This window comes from Acanthochromis polyacanthus, chromosome 17, assembly GCF_021347895.1.
Source record: "Acanthochromis polyacanthus isolate Apoly-LR-REF ecotype Palm Island chromosome 17, KAUST_Apoly_ChrSc, whole genome shotgun sequence".
Taxonomy (NCBI): Eukaryota; Metazoa; Chordata; class Actinopteri; family Pomacentridae; genus Acanthochromis; species Acanthochromis polyacanthus.
The window spans coordinates 37,435,267-37,454,737 of NC_067129.1; the positions used below are offsets into that span (position 1 = coordinate 37,435,267).

At 41.1% G+C, this 19,471-nt stretch overlaps 2 protein-coding genes across 7 annotated transcripts in view; both read right to left on the bottom strand.

The window, feature by feature from the left end:
* Positions 1–19,471, bottom strand: part of LOC110970730 (CLOCK-interacting pacemaker-like) — a 611,892-nt gene that overhangs the window by 569,216 nt on the left and 23,205 nt on the right. The window lies entirely within an intron of this gene.
* Positions 536–17,474, bottom strand: LOC110972103 (uncharacterized). 4 transcript variants are annotated; one of them, XM_051937692.1, is made up of 7 exons: positions 17,368–17,474; positions 16,182–16,240; positions 16,039–16,108; positions 15,778–15,953; positions 13,877–15,549; positions 13,688–13,763; positions 536–5,632 (listed from the first exon to the last, which is right to left on the bottom strand). In XM_051937692.1, exon 7 carries the CDS (start codon positions 5,374–5,376, stop codon positions 4,474–4,476), a length of 903 nt encoding a protein of 300 aa, XP_051793652.1. In that variant the 5' UTR covers positions 5,377–5,632; positions 13,688–13,763; positions 13,877–15,549; positions 15,778–15,953; positions 16,039–16,108; positions 16,182–16,240; positions 17,368–17,474; the 3' UTR covers positions 536–4,473. The 4 variants fall into 4 exon arrangements, with proteins under 4 accessions (XP_051793652.1, XP_051793654.1, XP_051793653.1 ...); XM_051937694.1 differs by having other exon boundaries at positions 16,182–16,228; positions 17,368–17,454; XM_051937693.1 differs by lacking the exons at positions 15,778–15,953; positions 16,039–16,108.

Consider the following 19,471-nt stretch of genomic DNA (forward strand, 5'->3'; position numbering starts at 1 on the left):
ATCTATTGATGTTACTTATATGTAAAACATGCATAAACTTCAGTCTCGCTTTGAAATGTTTCGATTTTTGAGGACGCTATAACCTAACTATAAACTAAATGTAGGCTACCTACACTGCCCGGCCACAATTTATCGAACACCACCAGCCATTGCTGTGCACGCTCAGCGGTCATGCTTCACTTCGTTGCATAAACACAAGAGAAGATGCTGAAATACTCCGCTGTTTGGGAATTCTTCAGTTTAACTGAAGACAAAACAAAAGCAAAATTTGGACCCGAGACCAGACGAACGGATCCGAATATTCGGGCCGTCTTCCGCCACAAGCAGCAGCCGCCGCCCCGGCCCCCCGGGCCGTCGCCGCAGTCGGACGTTATGGGGCGGAACGAATATTCGGAGCCCAGAAACCACTATTCGGGCCAGCCCTAGTGGTTTCCTTAGAAGGCCCTATCCTGAACTTTGGTCTTTTTGCCAGAAGCTGCTCATTTAGTCCCATGGACAGGCCACAGTGGAGAGAGGTTTTTCTGTAAACAAGGAATTCAATTCAATTCAATTTTATTTATATAGCGTCAATTACAGTCAAATCGTCTCAAGACGCTTTACAGAACCCATATGCCTGACCCCCAGAGCAAGCCCAAAGGCGACAGTGGCAAGGAAAACACCCTTTTAACAGGGAAGAAACCTCGAGCAGAACCCGGCTCTATATAGGGGGGACCCATCTGCCTGCTGGCCGGGTGGGTTGAGAAGGACAGAGGAGGGCAAGGGGGAGGGATGGGAGAAGAGGGAGGGGTGGGAAAGCAAGGAAAACACAACACACATTTGGATACATGCATGACAGGATATGTGACACAGACAAAGTATAAGCTAACATTGAAAACTGACTCATAGTTTACTCTTATGATGTACGGCTCTGACATTAGACATACTCCATATATAACTAGCAGTAAAATTCAAACAGTATGTAAGTTAGCATAACAAGTATAGTGAAGGCAATGCAGAGTTGACTGGTGGAAAAGGGGAGTTGGAAGCAGAGGGCTGGAGGAAGGTCAGCAGCAGCATCCCACAGTGGACATGATGGAGACTGGACCAGCTGGTGGAACATCGACCGCAGATCTGAAGCATCCAGCTCTGGGACCAGGGACCCTCGGAGAAATAGCACAGGGGGAAACAGAGTGAATGTACTGCAATAACGGTATATATATTAAATGTAAAGGTAGCTAGAGAAGGGCTCAGTGCGTCAAGAAAAGTCCCCCAGCAGCCTAGGCCTATAGCATCATGACTAGGGGCAGAACGAAGGGACTTCCAAGAGGGAGTCAGCTGTGCAAATGAAGACACAAGCCGAACCCCTGTGGGTCACCCAGTCAGCCCCAACTATAAGATTTGTCAAAAAGGAACGTTTTAAGCCTGGTCTTAAAAATAGAGAGGGTGTCTGCCTCCCGAACCCAAACTGGGAGCAGGTTCCACAGGAGAGGCGCCTGATAACTGAAGACTCTGCCTCCCATTCTACTTTTAGAAATTCTAGGAACAACAAGTAAGCCTGAAGTTTGAGAGCGAAGAGTTCTACTAGGATAATATGGTACTATCAGATCTTTAAGATATGATGGAGATTGGTTATTAAGAGCTTTATATGTCAGAAGAAGGATTTTAAATTCTATTCTGGATTGAACAGGAAGCCAGTGAAGAGAAGCAAGTATAGGGGAAATATGATCTCTTTTGCTAACTCCTGTCAGTACTCTCGCAGCAGCGTTTTGGATCAACTGTAGATGTTTAAGAGAGCTATTTGGACAACCCGATAATAAGGAATTACAATAGTCAAGCCTGGAAGTAACAAAAGCATGAACTAATTTTTCTGCATCACTCTGAGACAGAATGTTCCTGATTTTTACAATATTACGCAGGTGAAAAAAGGAAGTCCTACAGACTTGCTTTATGTGTGAGTTAAAGGACATGTCCTGGTCAAAAATAACTGCAAGATTCCTCACAGTAGTACTGGAGGCCAATGCGATGCCATCCAGAGTAACTATTTGCTTTGAAAGCGAGTTTCTAAGATGTTTTGGGCCAAATACAATGACTTCAGTTTTGTCTGAATTTAGCAGTAGGAAGTTAAAAGTCATCCAGGTTTTAATGTCCTTAAGACAATCTTGCAGTCTAGCTAACTGATCAGTTTCATCTGGCTTCATAGATAAATACAATTGTGTGTCATCTGCATAACAATGGAAGTTAATACAATGCTTCCTAATAATATTGCCTAAAGGAAGCATGTATAATGTGAAAAGTATCGGTCCTAAGACAGAACCCTGAGGAACTCCATGATTAACTTTAGTATGCTCAGAAGAGTTATTGTTGACATACACAAACTGGAACCTATCTGATAAGTAGGATTTAAACCAGTCCAGTGTTGTCCCTTTAATGCCAATTGAATGTTCTAGACGCTGTAATAAAATTTTGGGGTCGATTGTGTCAAACGCTGCACTAAGATCTAACAAAACAAGTATAGAGACTAGTCCATTATCTGATGCTATGAGAAGGTCATTAGTAACTTTCACTAGAGCTGTTTCTGTGCTATGATGCACTCTGAAGCCTGACTGAAACATTTCAAACAAATTATTCCTTTGTAAGTGTTCACATAATTGATTTGCAACTGTTCTTTCCAGAATTTTAGAGAGAAATGGTAGGTTGGATATTGGTCTATAGTTAGCTAACACATCTGGATCTAAAGTGGGCTTTTTAAGCAAAGGTTTGATGACAGCAACCTTAAAAGCCTGTGGTACATAGCCTGTTACTAGAGAGAGATTAATCAGATCTAACATTGAAGAATTAATTAAAGGTAAAGGTAAAATCTCCTTGAAGAGTCTAGTTGGGATAGGATCTAAAAGACATGTTGATGGTTTGGATGTAGAAACTGTTGAAATTAGTTCAGAGAGACATATAGGAGTGAAGAATTCTAAAGATTCATCAGGTCTAAAAGCATCTGTGACATTTGTAGGAAGGGCCAGATTAATTTTATCTCTAATCAGAACTATTTTATGTGTAAAGAAGCTCATGAAGTCGTTACTGGTTAAAGCTAAAGGAATACAAGGTTCAACGGAGCTCTGACTCTTTGTCAGCCTGGCTACAGAGCTAAAGAGAAACCTAAGGTTGTTCTTGTTCTCCTCTATTAAAGATGAATAATAAGTTGTCCTGGCATTACAAAGAGCTTTTTTATAGATTACTAGACTATTTTTCCAAGACACATACACTACCTCTTGAATTAGTGGAATACCACTTTCTTTCCAGCTTTCGGGATGCCTGCTTTAAAGTCCGCAGCTGGGAATTATACCAAGGAGCAAGTCTTCTCTGAGATATAACTTTCTTTTTTACAGGTGCAACACTATCAAGAGTTGTACGCAGTGAGGCTGAAGCATTATTAACATAATAATCCACTTCTGTGGGGGTAAAATTATAATATTTGCCTTCTGATTTATCAGTAAATGTTGCTGAAGTAAACAGTGAGGGTATTATTTCCTTAAATTTAGAAACTGAATTGTCAGACAAACACCTACTGTAATGATATTTGTTCTCAGCTGCTAAACAATCCTTTACTTTAAATTGAAACGTTATCATAAAATGGTCAGAAAGAAGAGGGTTCTGGGGAAATACTGTTAACTCTTCAATTTCTATGCCATAAGTCAGGACAAGGTCAAGAGTGTGATTAAAACTACCCTTTTAACAACTTATTTACATGTTGAGAAAACCCAATTGAGTCTAATAATGAATTAAAAGCTGTTGTAAGGCTGTCGCTGTCTACATCAACATGAATGTTAAAGTCACCCACAATTATAACTTTGTCTGAACTGAGCACTAATTCAGATAAAAAGTCTGAGAATTGAGATAAAAACTCAGAATAAGGAGCAGGAGGACGATATATAACAACAAATAAAACTGGTTTCTGAGCTTTCAAATTTGGATGAGAGAGACTAAGAATGAGATTTTCAAATGAGCTGTAGTCAGGTTTAGGCCTCTGGTTCAATTTTAAACTAGAATGGTAGATTGCTGCTACTCCTCCTCCTCGGCCTGTGATTCGAGGAATATGACAGTTAATATGACTAGAGGGAGTTGATTCGTTTAGGCTAACAAAGTCTTCCTGCTGCAACCAGGTTTCAGTCAAACAGAACAAATCAATCTGGTGATCAGTTATCAACTCATTTACTAGCAGAGATTTAGACGAGAGAGATCTAATAGACATAATAACAGACCACATTTAATTTTCCTGTTTCTTTGCTATGTTGAAATAGAGGTATTAATTTTTATTAAATTTTTGTGGTTACTATTTCTTTTGTATATTTTTGATTTGTTTAATTTATTGAATTTTGGTGGTCGGGGGACAGACACAGTCTCAATAAAGTTAACTGAATTACTGGAGGATGACAGCTGTGAGGAAACTGCAGAGAGGTGTGTAAGACTACAGCTCTGCATCCTGGTCTTAACTCTGGGTTGTCATGCTTTAGGAGTACTAATAAAATCAGCCATATTCCTAGAAATGAGAGCTGCACCAGCCAAAGTGGGATGGATGCCGTCTCTCCTAATCAGACCAGGTTTTCCCCAAAAAGAGCTCCAATTATCTATAAAGCCCACGTCGTTTGATGGACACCACATAGACAACCAGCAGCGAAACGACGACATGCGGCTAAACATGTCATCGCTGGTCAGATCAGGCAAGGGTCCAGAGAAAACTACGGAGTCCGACATGGTTTTGGCGAAAGTACACACCGATGCCACGCTAATTTTGGTGACCTCCAATTGGCGTAACCGGGTGTCGTTACCGCCGACGTGAATAACAATCTTACTATATTTACGATTATCTTTAGCCAGCAGTTTCAAATTTGCTTCTATGTCGCCCGCTCTGGCCCCTGGGAGGCATTTAACTATGGTCGCTGGTGTCGCTAGCTTCACGTTTCTGACTATGGAGCTGCCAATGATCAGAGTTGGTTTCTCAGCGGGTGTGTCGCTGAGCGGGGAAAAACGATTAGAAACATGAAGCGGTTTGTGGTGAGCTGGGACAGCAGGCTTGAGTTTAGGACTGTTTTTCCTACGAACTGTCACCCATCCACCCGGCTGTTCGGGCGCTGCTAAGGGACGGCTAACAGATGCTACACTAGCTAAGCTATTGCGGTCCGCACCGGCTAAGGGGGCTTGGCTAGCTGCTAGCGGGTTATTTTCCATGGTGCGGAGCCGCGATTCCAATTCGGAGAGCCTCGCCTCCAGAACTACAAAAAGGCTGCACTTATTACACATATTGTTATCACTAAAGGAGGCAGAGGAATAACTAAACATGTGGCACACTGAGCAGGAGAGGGAGAGAGAGGGAGAGGGAGAGGAAGAGGCAGAAGCAGAAGCCATGCTAACAACACGACACAGTGCTGAAACAGGAAATGACGCAATACGCTCACAGTAACGTCAGCCGTCGCCTGCAGGAATCCTCCTGCCCTCTTTGTCCAACGTTGAAGTTGAAACGTGTAACATGCAGGAGGACACTGTTGTTGCGCACAGGCTTGTGTGTGACTATGTCACTCAACATGGCAGGGTGACCAAGATTCCCATCACGAAAGAGCTCTTGATTTCTGCGGCATCAGCCAGGTCCAAGTACAGTGTCTACCTTGATCAAGAGAGAAGGAAGAAGGTGTCTGATGAACAGGGAAAGAAGAGAAAGGCTTTAGAGGATCACCTGGAAGAACTAAAAAAGAAAAGGAAAACTGTCCAAGAGGTTTCTGAAAGTCTGGCCAGAAATGCAGACAGGCTTGCAGAAGAGGCAGAGGGCAAGGTGGGCACTCAGATGGCCCAGCTCATCACAAAATCAAATGCTCTGAGGAGGCGCTACAAGGAAAAATTAGCAGAGCTCAAGAATATTGTGGAGGAGATTGCAGCCTCGGGACAAGAGCTCGGATAGTTCTTGTGTGTATACACAGGCACACACACACACACAATGGCTGTTGGCTGTAGAGTTTACCAATATTTTTTGACTCTGACTTCTTAACAAATCTTGGTTCACAACAGAGAGGTTTCTGTTTTTTTTGTTGGGTTAAGTGTTTTGTATTCGAGTGTGAAAGAGCTGTGAATAAATTCCGGGCCTCCAGTTTTCCTTCAAGTCTTTTGTACTTTTTTGCCAGTATCAATGTGAAATGGGTCTTAATTTGTATTCATTATGGTCTTAAAAAGGTCTTAAAAAGTCTTAAACTTGGCTTGTTGAAACCTGCAGAGACCCTGTCCTTCGCGTGAAGCGATCTCTACACTTTCGGTTTGGTTCAGTGTTGTCACGTGTTACCGATCGCTTTTTAGGCGATGAAAGTATACTAAAGTTGAATGAAGCATATTCAATAACATCTCCTTAAGCCAGCAGCCTCATATTTGTAACCATATTTGTTTCTGTATGCGTCTAGCGATCGTTTTTTAGAATTGTCTTATTTTCGATCACCAATGCTGTGGGTCTGTTACTGTTACATAGAAGCTATACTACAGACAAAAAATACAGCAACTTCTTGACGTTTCTTTGACATCTTGTTGAAGATTAACAGAAGATAAATTATTTTTAATTCATAATTATATATTTTTGGGTGGGTGAACTGCCCAGGGGTGTCAATCAAGTAAAAATAAATGTCGGTGAAGGAAATGTCCGGCCACAATGAAGGATCGTCAACCCGCCCAGTCTTCAAATTGTAGGGATCTGGCAAGGTTTTACTGTTTCCCTGATATCTCAGCTTACTCACGTATCTTTGTCGGGCCTCAGGTGATAAGGATTGAGCATAATCAGACAATTTCATGGAAGGATAGTTCGCATTGTTATCGTCAGCCATTGTTCCTCTGGTTCCTCTTGCCAACCAGCGCGGTAATCACGTGACTTCATGACGTCACTGTTTGTAAACACTGGCGTCTCCCATACTGAAAAAAGGAAAAGACCCCCTGGAGTGTGGAAGTTATCGGCCAATCAGTCTACTATGCTGTGATGAAAAACTGTTGACAAAAATCTTTGCACTTAGAATGAATAATGTAATAACTTCATCATCCATCCAGATCAGGTGGGATTTGTGAAGGGCAGGACCTCCTCAGATAGTTTCAGACGCTTACTTCATTTAATCTGGAAGGTCAAAGACTGGGACACTCCAATAGCCACATTATCCCTAGATGCAAACAAGGCATTTGATTGGGTTAGCTGGAGTTACCTCAGCTTTGCCTTACAAGAATTTGGTTTTGGTTTAGGATTCCAGAACATTATCAAGCTCATTTACAATCAGACTAAATCTAAGGTAACAACTGAGATCAGACTCCTTTGCAGTGAGGCGAGGGACAAAATAGGGAGACCCCACTCTCACCCCTCTTGTTTATCATAGCACTAGAACCCCTTGCAGAAGCTGTAAGATCAAACAAATCAATCACAGGAATAACAATGGGGGGGCAAGAAAACAAATTATTAATTTTTGCAGACGATATATTGGTCATGATATCAGATTCTCAGAAATCGATACCTACAATTTTAGAAACTATCAGCTCGTTCTCATCTATATCGGGATATATGATCAATTGGAACAAGTCTGAAGTGATGCGACTCTCTAAAAGTTGTTATAAAAGCAATTTCCTTAAATGGAAATTCGAATGGGTATAGCTAAAAACTTAAAATACCTTGGAATATGTTTGAATCCGGGACTAGAGAACATAATATTTGATAATTTCAACCCGGTCTTGGCTAAAATAGAAATCTTACTCAAGAGTTGGGATAAATTACAATTATCATTATGGGGAAGAATACAAGCTATAAAAATGGTGGTAACCCCAAAATTGAATTATCTCTTAAACATGATACCTATAAATATACCAATGGCTCTTTTTAAAACCATAGACAAAATGTTCAATCAATTTATCTGGGCTGGGAAAAGGGCGAGGATGAAAATAACAAGGCTACAAGCTAAAGTAGAATACGGGGGTCTGAGTCTTTCTAATATGAAGCTCTACCAAGAATCGTTTATAGGGGCTCAAATAACATTACTCTCATTCAGAAAGGACAGACCTGTGTGGGTGGACCTAGAAGAAGAATAAATTGCTCCATTTAAAGCAGCAGATTACCTGAGTCATAGTTCAAAATCTCAAGATGAAAATCCAATAATTTCCAATACAAGGGACATTTGGCACCGCATACATAAGAAGGAAGGCGTGTCTCCTTTCCTTACAGGTTCATCATCTATATGGAATAACCCCTTATTAAAAATAGGGGGAAAGGTGTTCTTCTGGAGAGAATGGCATACCAAAGGAATCAATCATATTCAATGTCTTTACCACAACAAAACCTTTAAATCATTTGAACAGTTAAAAGAAACATACAACATACACAATAAAGACTCCTGGAAATATTTACAACTCAGGGATTGCATGTCTAAGGCAGTTCCCAGAGGGATAGAACTACCAATCCAATCTCCTATTGCCTCAAAATTTTTACTGTTAAGTGCAACACCTCACCTGGTAAGCAAAATTTACAATCATCTTATAAATGGGTTTAAAGGTAATACAACAAGCTTAAAGGCTGCATGGGGAAAAAGACCTAGGAATGACTTATGAGGAGGAAGAATGGAGTAGACTGACTAGGGAGATGTTAAACCCAATGAGAGATGCTAGGTCCAAACTCATTCAATTTAAAATATTCCACAGATTATACTGGACACCAGTGAGGATGAACAGGATGGGGCTAACTGAGTCAAACAAGTGTTGGCGCTGCAAAACAAATAAAGGAGATCTTCTCCACATGTTTCTTTATTCCCCCAGGTAGCACTTTATAATAACTATACACTATTAAGCATTAGTTAAGCATTGGTTAAGCATAATTTCAGCATTAGTTAATCCTTAAATCCTCATGAACTCATCATGAATTCACCATTAGTAATGCATTACAAAGCATTAGTAAAGACAGTTTTAAATGTTCAACCAACACATTATTAAGCATTAGTTAAACATTAGTAAAGTGCTTAATTCATCGTTAACTCATCATTTGTAACTAATTAGTTATACGTGCATAATTAATCATGAATTCATGATCTGTATGACATTTATTATGCATTACTAAGCACTTAATAAATCCGGTTAAAAATGTTTTGTTGCTCATTGATAATCTCAGATGTTAATACTTTATAAAGGGTTAGCAACTGTGTTAGTATATGATTTACAAACACATATTCATCCTCAATGCGGTTACTGCTCATTAGTTAAGTATATTCTGTGAGCCCATCTAAAGTGAGGACTATCTATGCTTTATAAAGCATTTATAAAGGACACAGAAGCAAAGATATACAAAGTGTCAGTTTTATTGGTCCCAAACAATACAAGCTCTTTTAAATACACACTTTAAACAAATACAATCTATAAAATTTCAAGTTAACTTGACAAACATCTTCAAATAACAACAGTCTGTGATCGTATAAAATAGAAAAATAAAATACAAGCTCTTTTAAATACACACTTTGCAATCCTTAACATTTCAAGTAAACTGGTGAACTATCTCTTCAGGGCACACACACACCAGAGGTAAGTGGCTGCCTGATTCTGGGATTCCGCCAGTGCATTTCAATGGTGTGCCCTTGAAGTGCACAAAGTGCTTTACAGTAAAACAAATATACCGTTTTCAAATATTGCAAGATAACACTAGATAATTTCTGCAACCTGTTTGCCTCTACGATCAGCTGCCATCTCCCCAGCGTGATATGGCTCTCTCTCCGACTTCCGCATTTCAGAAAAATTAAAAAAAAAACGCGCGGTCTCGCTCTCCAGAACCGCGGAGGAGGCTGGGACTTGTAGGACTCTGGGACGTGTAGGACGCTACTGCGCATGCTCTTACCGTCAAAAATGCTAGTGCGCATGCTCCAAAATCCCAGAGTCCCAGAGTCCTACAAGTCCCAGCCTCCTCCGCGGTTCTGGAGAGCGAGACCGCGCGGGTTATTTTTTAATTTTTCTGAAATGCGGAAGTCAGAGAGAGAGCCATATCACGCTGGGGAGATGGCAGCTGATCGTAGAGGCAAACAGGTTGCAGAAATTATCTAGTGTTATCTTGCAATATTTGAAAACGGTATATTTGTTTTACTGTAAAGCACTTTGTGCACTTCAAGGGCACACCATTGAAATGCACTGGCGGAATCCCAGAATCAGGCAGCCACTTACCTCTGGTGTGTGTGTGCCCTGAAGAGATAGTTCACCAGTTTACTTGAAATGTTAAGGATTGCAAAGTGTGTATTTAAAAGAGCTTGTATTTTATTTTTCTATTTTATACGATCACAGACTGTTGTTATTTGAAGATGTTTGTCAAGTTTACTTGAAATTTTATAGATTGTATTTGTTTAAAGTGTGTATTTAAAAGAGCTTGTATTGTTTGGGACCAATAAAACTGACACTTTGTATATCTTTGCTTCTGTGTCCTTTATAAATGCTTTTTATAGCATAGATAGTCCTCACTTTAGATGGGCTCACAGAATATACTTAACTAATGAGTAGTAACCGCATTAATAAGTTATTCATTGAGGATGAATATGTGTTTGTAAATCATATACTAACACAGTTGCTAACCCTTTATAAAGTATTAACATCTGAGATTATCAATGAGCAACAAAACATTTTTAACCGGATTTATTAAGTACTTAGTAATGCATAATAAATGTCATACAGATCATGAATTCATGATTAATTACGCACGTATAACTAATTAGTTACAAATGATGAGTTAACGATGAATTAAGCACTTTACTAATGTTTAACTAATGCTTAATAATGTGTTGGTTGAACATTTAAAACTGTCTTTACTAATGCTTTGTAATGCATTACTAATGGTGAATTCATGATGAGTTCATGAGGATTTAAGGATTAACTAATGCTGAAATTATGCTTAACCAATGCTTAACTAATGCTTAATAGTGTATAGTTATTATAAAGTGCTACCATTGCCCCATATTAAATGTCTACTGGCAGAGAGTTACAGAAAAAATCATAGACAGTCTTGGAATGAATATCAGTCTTACTCCTGCCTTATGTCTCTTGAATGGTATGAAAGGGAACAATAGAATAAATGAGAATAAAGCCAAGTGGCTAAAAGTAGCACTTGCCACTGCTAAAAGAGTTCTATTGAAACATTGGACGGGAAAAGATAACCCAAACTACTCTGAATGGCTGAATGCATTAACAGAAACAGCCTCATATGAGCAACTAATATATAAAATAAACGGGAGGTTAGACACTTTTACTGAAATCTGGGAACCATTCTTAACACAAATTAGGAATTGACAATCAGAGAATATAATTGAAACTGATCAGTTAGCTAATACTGTTTCATAGTGCATTTGTTTGACTGACGGCTGGCGAGGGCGGGGAAAGGGGATTGTTCATTGTGTTCTGTTTTGTTATTAAACTTCATTGTTATCTAATCTCAGTTGAATGTACATCAGTTACACAATGTCTGTGTATATATAGATGACATTTGTATGGTTACAGAGCATTTTAATTGTGTAATAAGTCAGTGAAATGTATAACTATCACATGGAAAAACAGATGTTAGCCTTAATATCTTGTATACGAAGTTATGATGTACATTTATTAACACAAAATTAATAAGAAGTAAAATAACAAAAAAAAATAGAATATATCTGAGACCAAAAAAATTTAAGTGGCAACCCCCCCAAAAAATTTTTGAGATCAAAACAGAACAGGTTGAAGATGAAAATATAATAATTTGAGAACATATTGACTTAACTTCAATCAAAACTAATATTTTTTGCTTGCAAGTTCAAAAGTTTTGCTTGCAAGTTCAACGCTGGTGGAAGAGACAAGAGTTCCTATTGGTCGGTTTGACCTTGCTCCACCGCCAGTCATCGCCGCTTCCCTCTGTGCTGTTGCATTTTGTTAAGCGGCCCAGCAAAATCTGACTCCCCCTACAACTTCTCTCCTGTAATGACTGCATACTTGATACTTCACACAGCAGCAGCAGAGGTGCAGATGTTGTAGCTGAGAAAGTTTGGAGGTTGTCACCTCTTGCATTCCCAAAATAGTAGGGGAGTCAGATTTTGTTAAGTGACCCAACAAAATCTGACTCCAGATTTTATATCATATCATACAATCTGAACGGTTAACTCAACCTGCACATTTCTGTTAAAGTCCTAGTTTTGAAATAGTCTCTTTGTTCCTTATCTGCCATACTCTGATCATTTAGCCCCTTATTTTATTATTCTGTTCTTACAGACTGTAATTTACGAGTTGTTTTTTTTTTAACTTGTGATTTGGCGTTTTAGCTGTTGTAGCAAATAATTTCCCAGGTATGGGATAAATAAAGAATTTCAATGCTATTATATTGTTAACTGGCCCAATAAAAATAACAACAATAACAAATGACTTTATACGAACTATACTTATATTAAACACTTCATACATAAATACCAGACATATTTTGATGCCATATCTTGCATTCTTAGGGGAGTCCGATTTTAAATAAGATATAAAGTTTTCTCAGTGAACAATTATTTTATTGACATGTGTAAAACACTGATGGAATATGAACAATATTTGGCGATTACACCCTGTCCTGTCCTGATGTCCTCATAGGAGTGAAGCTGAGAGTAGCGTAGGATCTCCCCCGATGCCATTTAGGGTGCGCACATACAGATGAGAAGAGGAGAAGAAACATGTCAACTAATCATATTTAACAGGAAAACATGTCTGCAGTTCGGTACTTAATCACATTTAACCCGAAAACCTGCAGAAAACAGCAAAAACAGTAAATGTAAAACAGAAAACCCGTGAAGTGGCCACAGAGTGAAACGTAAGTCGCGCGCATTCATGCGAAGGGGGAGTCAGATTTTTCCGGGGAGTGTGAAAATTCTACAACACCGGTTTGCAGGGCATATTTAGGAAAACCTTCATATATTTATCCCTTTACAAAAATATCTGTTAGGGAGGGCGAAATATCCGTGTTAGTGCAACTGAGAGGCCCAAACTAACAGAAAAATGTGCAATAGGAAAAGATCCATACTCACGTGACCGGTTTATGTGCCCCCCGCACCCTACCCTCGGAATCCCAGTTCTGGGGCTCACTTTCACCCTCTCACAGCATCAGGCTGCTACGCGCTGGAAACTGGCCCCGCAATTAGTCAATAAAGTTTCATAGTCAACGGTAGCAGGGCTACTGTTTTGTAGGAACAGTGACCCCGCGATTGCATGTTGCAATCACAGCCTTGCGTTGTATCCGCCTCATATGCTCCCTACCCTCACCGGCCATAGACATGTCACCGGCTACCCTGCTCAAGCCAGGACAAGCCGAGGCAATAATGCTAATCAGCGTGCATGCACTATCCGGGTAAAACATTGGAATTTGCACCCAAAACTTTTGACCTTGCAAGCAAAACTTTAGAATTCACAACCAAAACTTTTGAACTTGCAAGCAAAAAAATATTAGTTTTGATTGAAGTTAAGTCAATATGTTCTCAAATTATATTTTCATTTGCAACCTGTTCTGTTTTGATCTAAAAAATTGTTGGGGGGCTTGCCACTTAATTTTTTTTGGTCTCAGATCTATTCTATTTGATTGATCTTTTATTTTTTGATTGCAACTTATGTTTTTTTGGTCTCAACTCTCTTTTTTGGTTGCAAAACCTTTTTTGATTGATTGAATAATAAAGAAACAAAATTCTCTCCATACCTCTACACCTTGTGCCACTGCAGGCTCATGTGCTGCTGTTTCAGGTACATCCCATGAAGTCCCATAAAAGAGCCGTCTGAAACACATACACAGCATACATATTTAAAATGTAATAGCGATAAACTGCAGCCATGACAGGGTCGTTCACAGGACTGATATACGATAGCTAGCGAACTAGCATTAGCTTACCCTCATATGTTGTCAAGGTCCAAGTAAGGATGACTGATGACATACTGAAACTTGGTTTGCAGTCTTTCAAAGATATGATGTCTGAGCAGGTTCTGTTGGAAAAGAAAGCAGTGCATATTGGCGCATTGTCTTATCTGAGTGTACTGACCTCATTTGCACATTAAACATAACCTGAAACAAGAATGCTTATATTTAACATTTTCAGTACCACTTCCTGATGAGGATAGCATCCGATTATTAATGATATAAATCGTTTTCAAAACAAAACAAAGAAAATACAGGGATATATAAATACATTTTGTATAGTGTTCATGTATGTTTAAAACCAGGTATATGATCAAATAAATATTTTATAGTTTTCATTAATAACTTGCCTGAGCGCTTCGACTTTGCCGGTCCATTTTAGCAAGCCATCTGCTGTCCCGCTGCTAGCTTCAGGATGGTGACATTCTTTTCTCCACCAGGACACCTCAAAGAGCAGTGTTCGATGCCGCTATTATTATACAGTATAGCCATTTTAATGAGAAGCTCGGACGCTGTTGTATGCATTGAATGATATTTTATTCCAACAGTGGTCAAAAAATAAAATAAATCACATTTATTACAGTCCCGGAGGTAGGGAGTGGATAAAACCTGTTGAAAGAGTGCCCGCCCGTATGCGACGCTCCTCGGAAAACAGCGAACGCACCCGTATACAAACAGGGATAAGCTGATTGGTCAAAGCTCGCCGGCCTTCTATTGGTTGACAGCGTTGATACACAAAAATCTGAGAGCAGAGCAGAAGTTCCATGAGAGCAAGAGGAAGAGTTTGAGTTTGAGTGCAGGAAATCTGCGCAAGCAGCATCGTAACCAAGTGCGAGGACACAGTTTGAGCACACGCAGAGCAAATTTGAGCGCGAGAGCAGAGTTCTGAGAGACAATATCCCAAAATCTGAGAATGAAATCGATAAATGCTGCCCTCAAATCAATTTAAAATGCTCTTGAATTATGATAGGAAATTTATTCCATAATCGTCTCCATGTCCATTGTTGTGTTGTGTTTGTGTCGCACACAAATGACTTTAAGGGACTTTCGGGCCGCGCTATGACGGCTCCACGAAAGATGAGGTGGTACTCACTGTAATGGAAAAACAACTAAACTGAGACGAGCCGAGTCCAGTATAGTAGTGGCGAGCCATACCACGCCGAGTAGATCCATCAATCCACTCTCTATATGTGGCGTGATGAGGGGAACTCTTGGAGAGGAAGGGGAATGAATGGCTAGGATTTAAATAGATGTTGCGACAACGCCACCCAGGGAAATTTCACCCCCAGGACATTCTACTCAGTACTCACATGATCAACCAAGGACCATTTAAACACTCAAGGCCCACAGGTTCGAAATCACTCGGGCAAGAGACGTGTTTCCAAAAATATAACAATTTCTTTATTAAATTATATTATTAATTTTAAATAAGTAAAGGCCACAGTTTAAAATAGGAAATCGGGAGTACTCAACTTAAATATTAAGGAGTAGGTTGGCTTACCATGGCGGCAGACAAAAATAAGAAATAATCAGAAAATCAAAAGGGAAAAAGGGGTCCAAATAATCACACCTGTGACACGACACACCAACGAAAAAGGGGATCTGTGAACCACCACCAGGGATTAAACTACCGCCGAGGCTCACCAAACCTGCACAAAAGAAACAAATAATTAGTACTCCCGAATTTAGCAGTGCTGGTGACCAGAGCAATATACACTATTAAAACACACACGCACACTCACTCACTCCACACAACAGCATTTAAAACACAGGTACAATATGAGGCATAATAATCCTCATAGCCTGAGGTTTTTAACATCAGAAGTACAATGCAGTAACTCTAACACGTTGGCGATAAGCCTAATGAAAATACACACCAACACAGTTGAAACAGCAAGTTGTAAACACTAAAAAGAGAGCCGTAACATAAGAGAGCCGCAACGAAGAGCCGGCGAACAGAACCGGCAAAAAGAAGAAACGTCACAAAAGAGCCGAAACAGCAGCCACTCCAGGGAAGCGATGACGCCCAATGAACCACACGTTTAGCTGCAACCTAGTAAAGGTAAAGAATTAAGCATAATTATCATTAAGTGACATCACCTGGGCTTCATTGATCACTTCCTCGGAGCGATACATACCCGGTTAGCCGTGGCGCAGCATAGCAGCAATGCAGGCGGAGGAGATCCAACAAAAACAGCAGCAAATAGACTGCAGCAACCACACAACAAAATCAGGGACCAGTTAACACATCAGATCACATAACACGGACAACGTAGCTTACCCTGTCGTCACAGAAGCACCCACGGCACGCTGAACGGAGCGACCCGTCTCCCAGCGTCACTGTACAATGCAAAGCAAGCTGTCACTGAATGCGCCGCACATCACATAAAGATGGAAGGGGAAAAAGCCCATTACCTGTGTTACACGGCAGTGGGGACGGGTTTCATTGTTTGTTTAGATATTTATTTTTGCATGTGTTGCATGTTTTTGTAGTTTGAATTATGGGTGTTTTCAGTTGTATTGCATGTCTTGATTATTTGTGTTTTGAGTTTTCTATGATTTTTGAGTGTCCCACTGCCCGTGAACGCCTCTGACGAGGCAATAGATTGCACCTGCCAGGTTCTCCCTTCCTCCCTACAGGAGCCAATGAACGGTAAGGATAGAGGCTTCAAGGTGGTGGAGAGAACTATATATGAGCTGCGGAGGACAACAACAAGGAGAGCGTCCGGCGGGAAGGAGAGGGCGCCTGGAACGAGAGCCGGAATGGTGCGAGTCAACCATGTGAGCTTGGAAGGAAACTTGGAAGGGGTGGACGGAGCACGAGTTTGAAGACGGAGGCAGTGGGTAACGCCGAGACGAAGCCGAGAGGAGACCAGAACATTACGACACGACATACTCGCAGCGGCAGGGCGGTTAGCTCTGCCTCGGGTGTGAGTATCCCTTTGGGGTTTTCCAGTAACGTTCTGGTGTGGCTATATCCCCTGGAGTGGGTTGATGTTAAGAGGCTTCCATACTGGCAGTGGGTCTGTGTCTTGCAGGTGGTTTCCCCCGGACACGAGCCAGGCTGAGGAAGATGAGGGCTGAACCCCGGGACTGCTGAACCCTGTGCTCCGTATCCTGCCACCCCTGGAACGACCTTAAAGGGTGGATTTTAACAAGGATTTTAGCTTTTAGCTTTTAGCAGTTTTTAATGAGACCCTGAGGTCGTGTTGGACTGATTTCCCCTGCTGGCTGCAGGTCAGAGGAGCGTAACGTAGGAGTTTGAACTGTACTGTATGAGAAGAACCCATCTTGTGATTAAATGATTGTTTGCCACCGGCATCTGGTTTTCTCGCCCTCTATGTAATACTGTTGCTGACAAGGTGCTCCACCCGATCGTTAAGAACCTAGTGCAAAACCTTAACAATATTAATAATCTGGTCATTTTCCATTCCAAATCCAAAAGAAACCCACTCGGCGGGTGACACCTGTACCAGCGATATTATGTACGTCCCGATCGATCACGCCAGATCCAGCCCGCTCGGCTGCAGTTACCACCACAAGGAGAGCTCAAGAGAAAGCATGAGACTGAGGTAATGCCACCCACCTGTGTGTGTGCATATATATATATATATATGCAGCGGCGCCGGATGCCGCCCCGCTGTCACAGCGACGATTGAAATAGCGCAGTGCCGCACAGTGGATAGGAGGAAGAAACCACCCGGCCACATCTAGAAAGCCGTTTTGGCTTTGTCCTGCTCAGCAACAGGGATCTGATTGTAACCACTGCCCAGGTCAATGGTCGAAAATGAGTGGGCCCCCGACAGTGCATCCAAACTCTCCTCAATGCGGGGCAGAGGGAAACCATCCTTCCGGGTCTTACTGTTAAGGAGGCGATAATCTACACACAAGCGCAGACTGCCATCCTTCTTCCTAGCCAGAACAATGGGAGAAGCATAAGGGCTACTGCTCTCTTTGATGACCTGAGACTCCAGAAGCTGGTTAATATGTGCCTTCACTGCTTCATAATCTGATGGAGGGATGCGGCGATAACGCTGCCAGACTGGAATGTCATGTGAAATAAGATTAGTACAACCCAAATCTCCATCATGAACAGAGAAAACAGCCTGATACTCCTGCAATAATGACCTCACTTCTGCCTGTTCCTGCTCACCCAAAGCAGACAGGTTCAGGGAATCAAACCTATCTGGCACTGGAGTAGCAGCTGCCTGTGAAGAAACAGCGACAGTGGACCTCACCTCCGTCACACCTGCAGAAAGACTGACAACCTCAGCAGCACTCAAAACACCAATACCAGTCCTTGGATAAAGAAGGATCTCTGTGGTCCCAACATTGACAACCGGGACATAAGCTGTCCCCCGGACAACCCATACCAGGCAGGGAGAAACGAGTAGGCCAGCAGGCAGACCTGCCTCAGGAGGCTCAAACAGGGCAACCTGACCTGAAAACTGTTCGTGACAGGTGCTAGCAACTAGCTGCATAACCCCACCACGTATATGTACAGCACGTTTACCTCGAACCCTCACCATGCTCACTAAGCTCTGTGGAGCCTGAGTGGCTGACTGATGACACTCCTCCAAAGCCATGACTACAAGACCAGGCGCCTGCGACACAGGAGGAGACTCAAAAACCTCCACTGTGCAGCCACGTCGAGTAGATGCTTGTCGAAATACGGCTGATGTGTCCTGTTTTATGCAGGAGAAAAGGGAGAGAGGAGACGTCAGTTGCTGTTTCTCAGCAGGCCGCTCTCTGTCTTTATTAAACAGATTTTACTTTGTCCTCTTTTGTTGTAATATATATACAAATTGTCTGTTTTCCACAATGGTTTTATAACAAATCACATCACAACATATAAAAACATATAAACACATATTCAAACCTCCGGGATAATACAAAATACATTCCACCTGAGCCCCAAACTGTTGTCCCCGCAGACCAAAATGATCCAACTTGACGGTCTGGACTATCGCTCACTCCCTGTCAATGCTGTTATATATTAGCATACCAGTGGTCTCTACAGTGTAATTGAGCCCACCAATGTTATCAGTTTTTTTTTACAAACACAACTGGACCTAATATTAAAATTCATGAACACAGCAATAAACACAACCTTAAAGTTGTACTAGTAACAACCAAATAATCTCTAAAACATATGTTTCATATACAATCTTTATATAACAACTCTTAAACAAGGGAATATGTGTTAAGGAGCTACTGTATAAATGCATACAGATATCATAAAGGCCGCCATTCTGTTAACCTCGTTTACAGGGGAGCTAGCAAAGCATTAGCCGTAAACTTCTCAGATCACTGAAATGACTATTTATCTAATCCAAACCTCTTCTAAATTTCATCACACGACATAAAGGTTTGCAAGTCCATCGGAATGTATAGTGTTGAATTGAAACACGCTACTACGCATAGATATGAATCAGTAGATACGAGACGCCCCTCTGAGCTAAGTGTCTACGGCAACACTAGTGGGGGCAAAGTTTCAGTGTTTTCCATTGATGTCAATGGCACAAAAACTAAAACAAGAAGAATGCTGGCTCATTGTGCTGCATACAATTG

Coding starts and splice junctions, on each gene's coding strand:
- LOC110972103 (XM_051937693.1), bottom strand. CDS start 5,376: ATGGCTTCTGCTTCTGCCTCTTCCTCTCCCTCTCCCTCTCTCTCCCTC.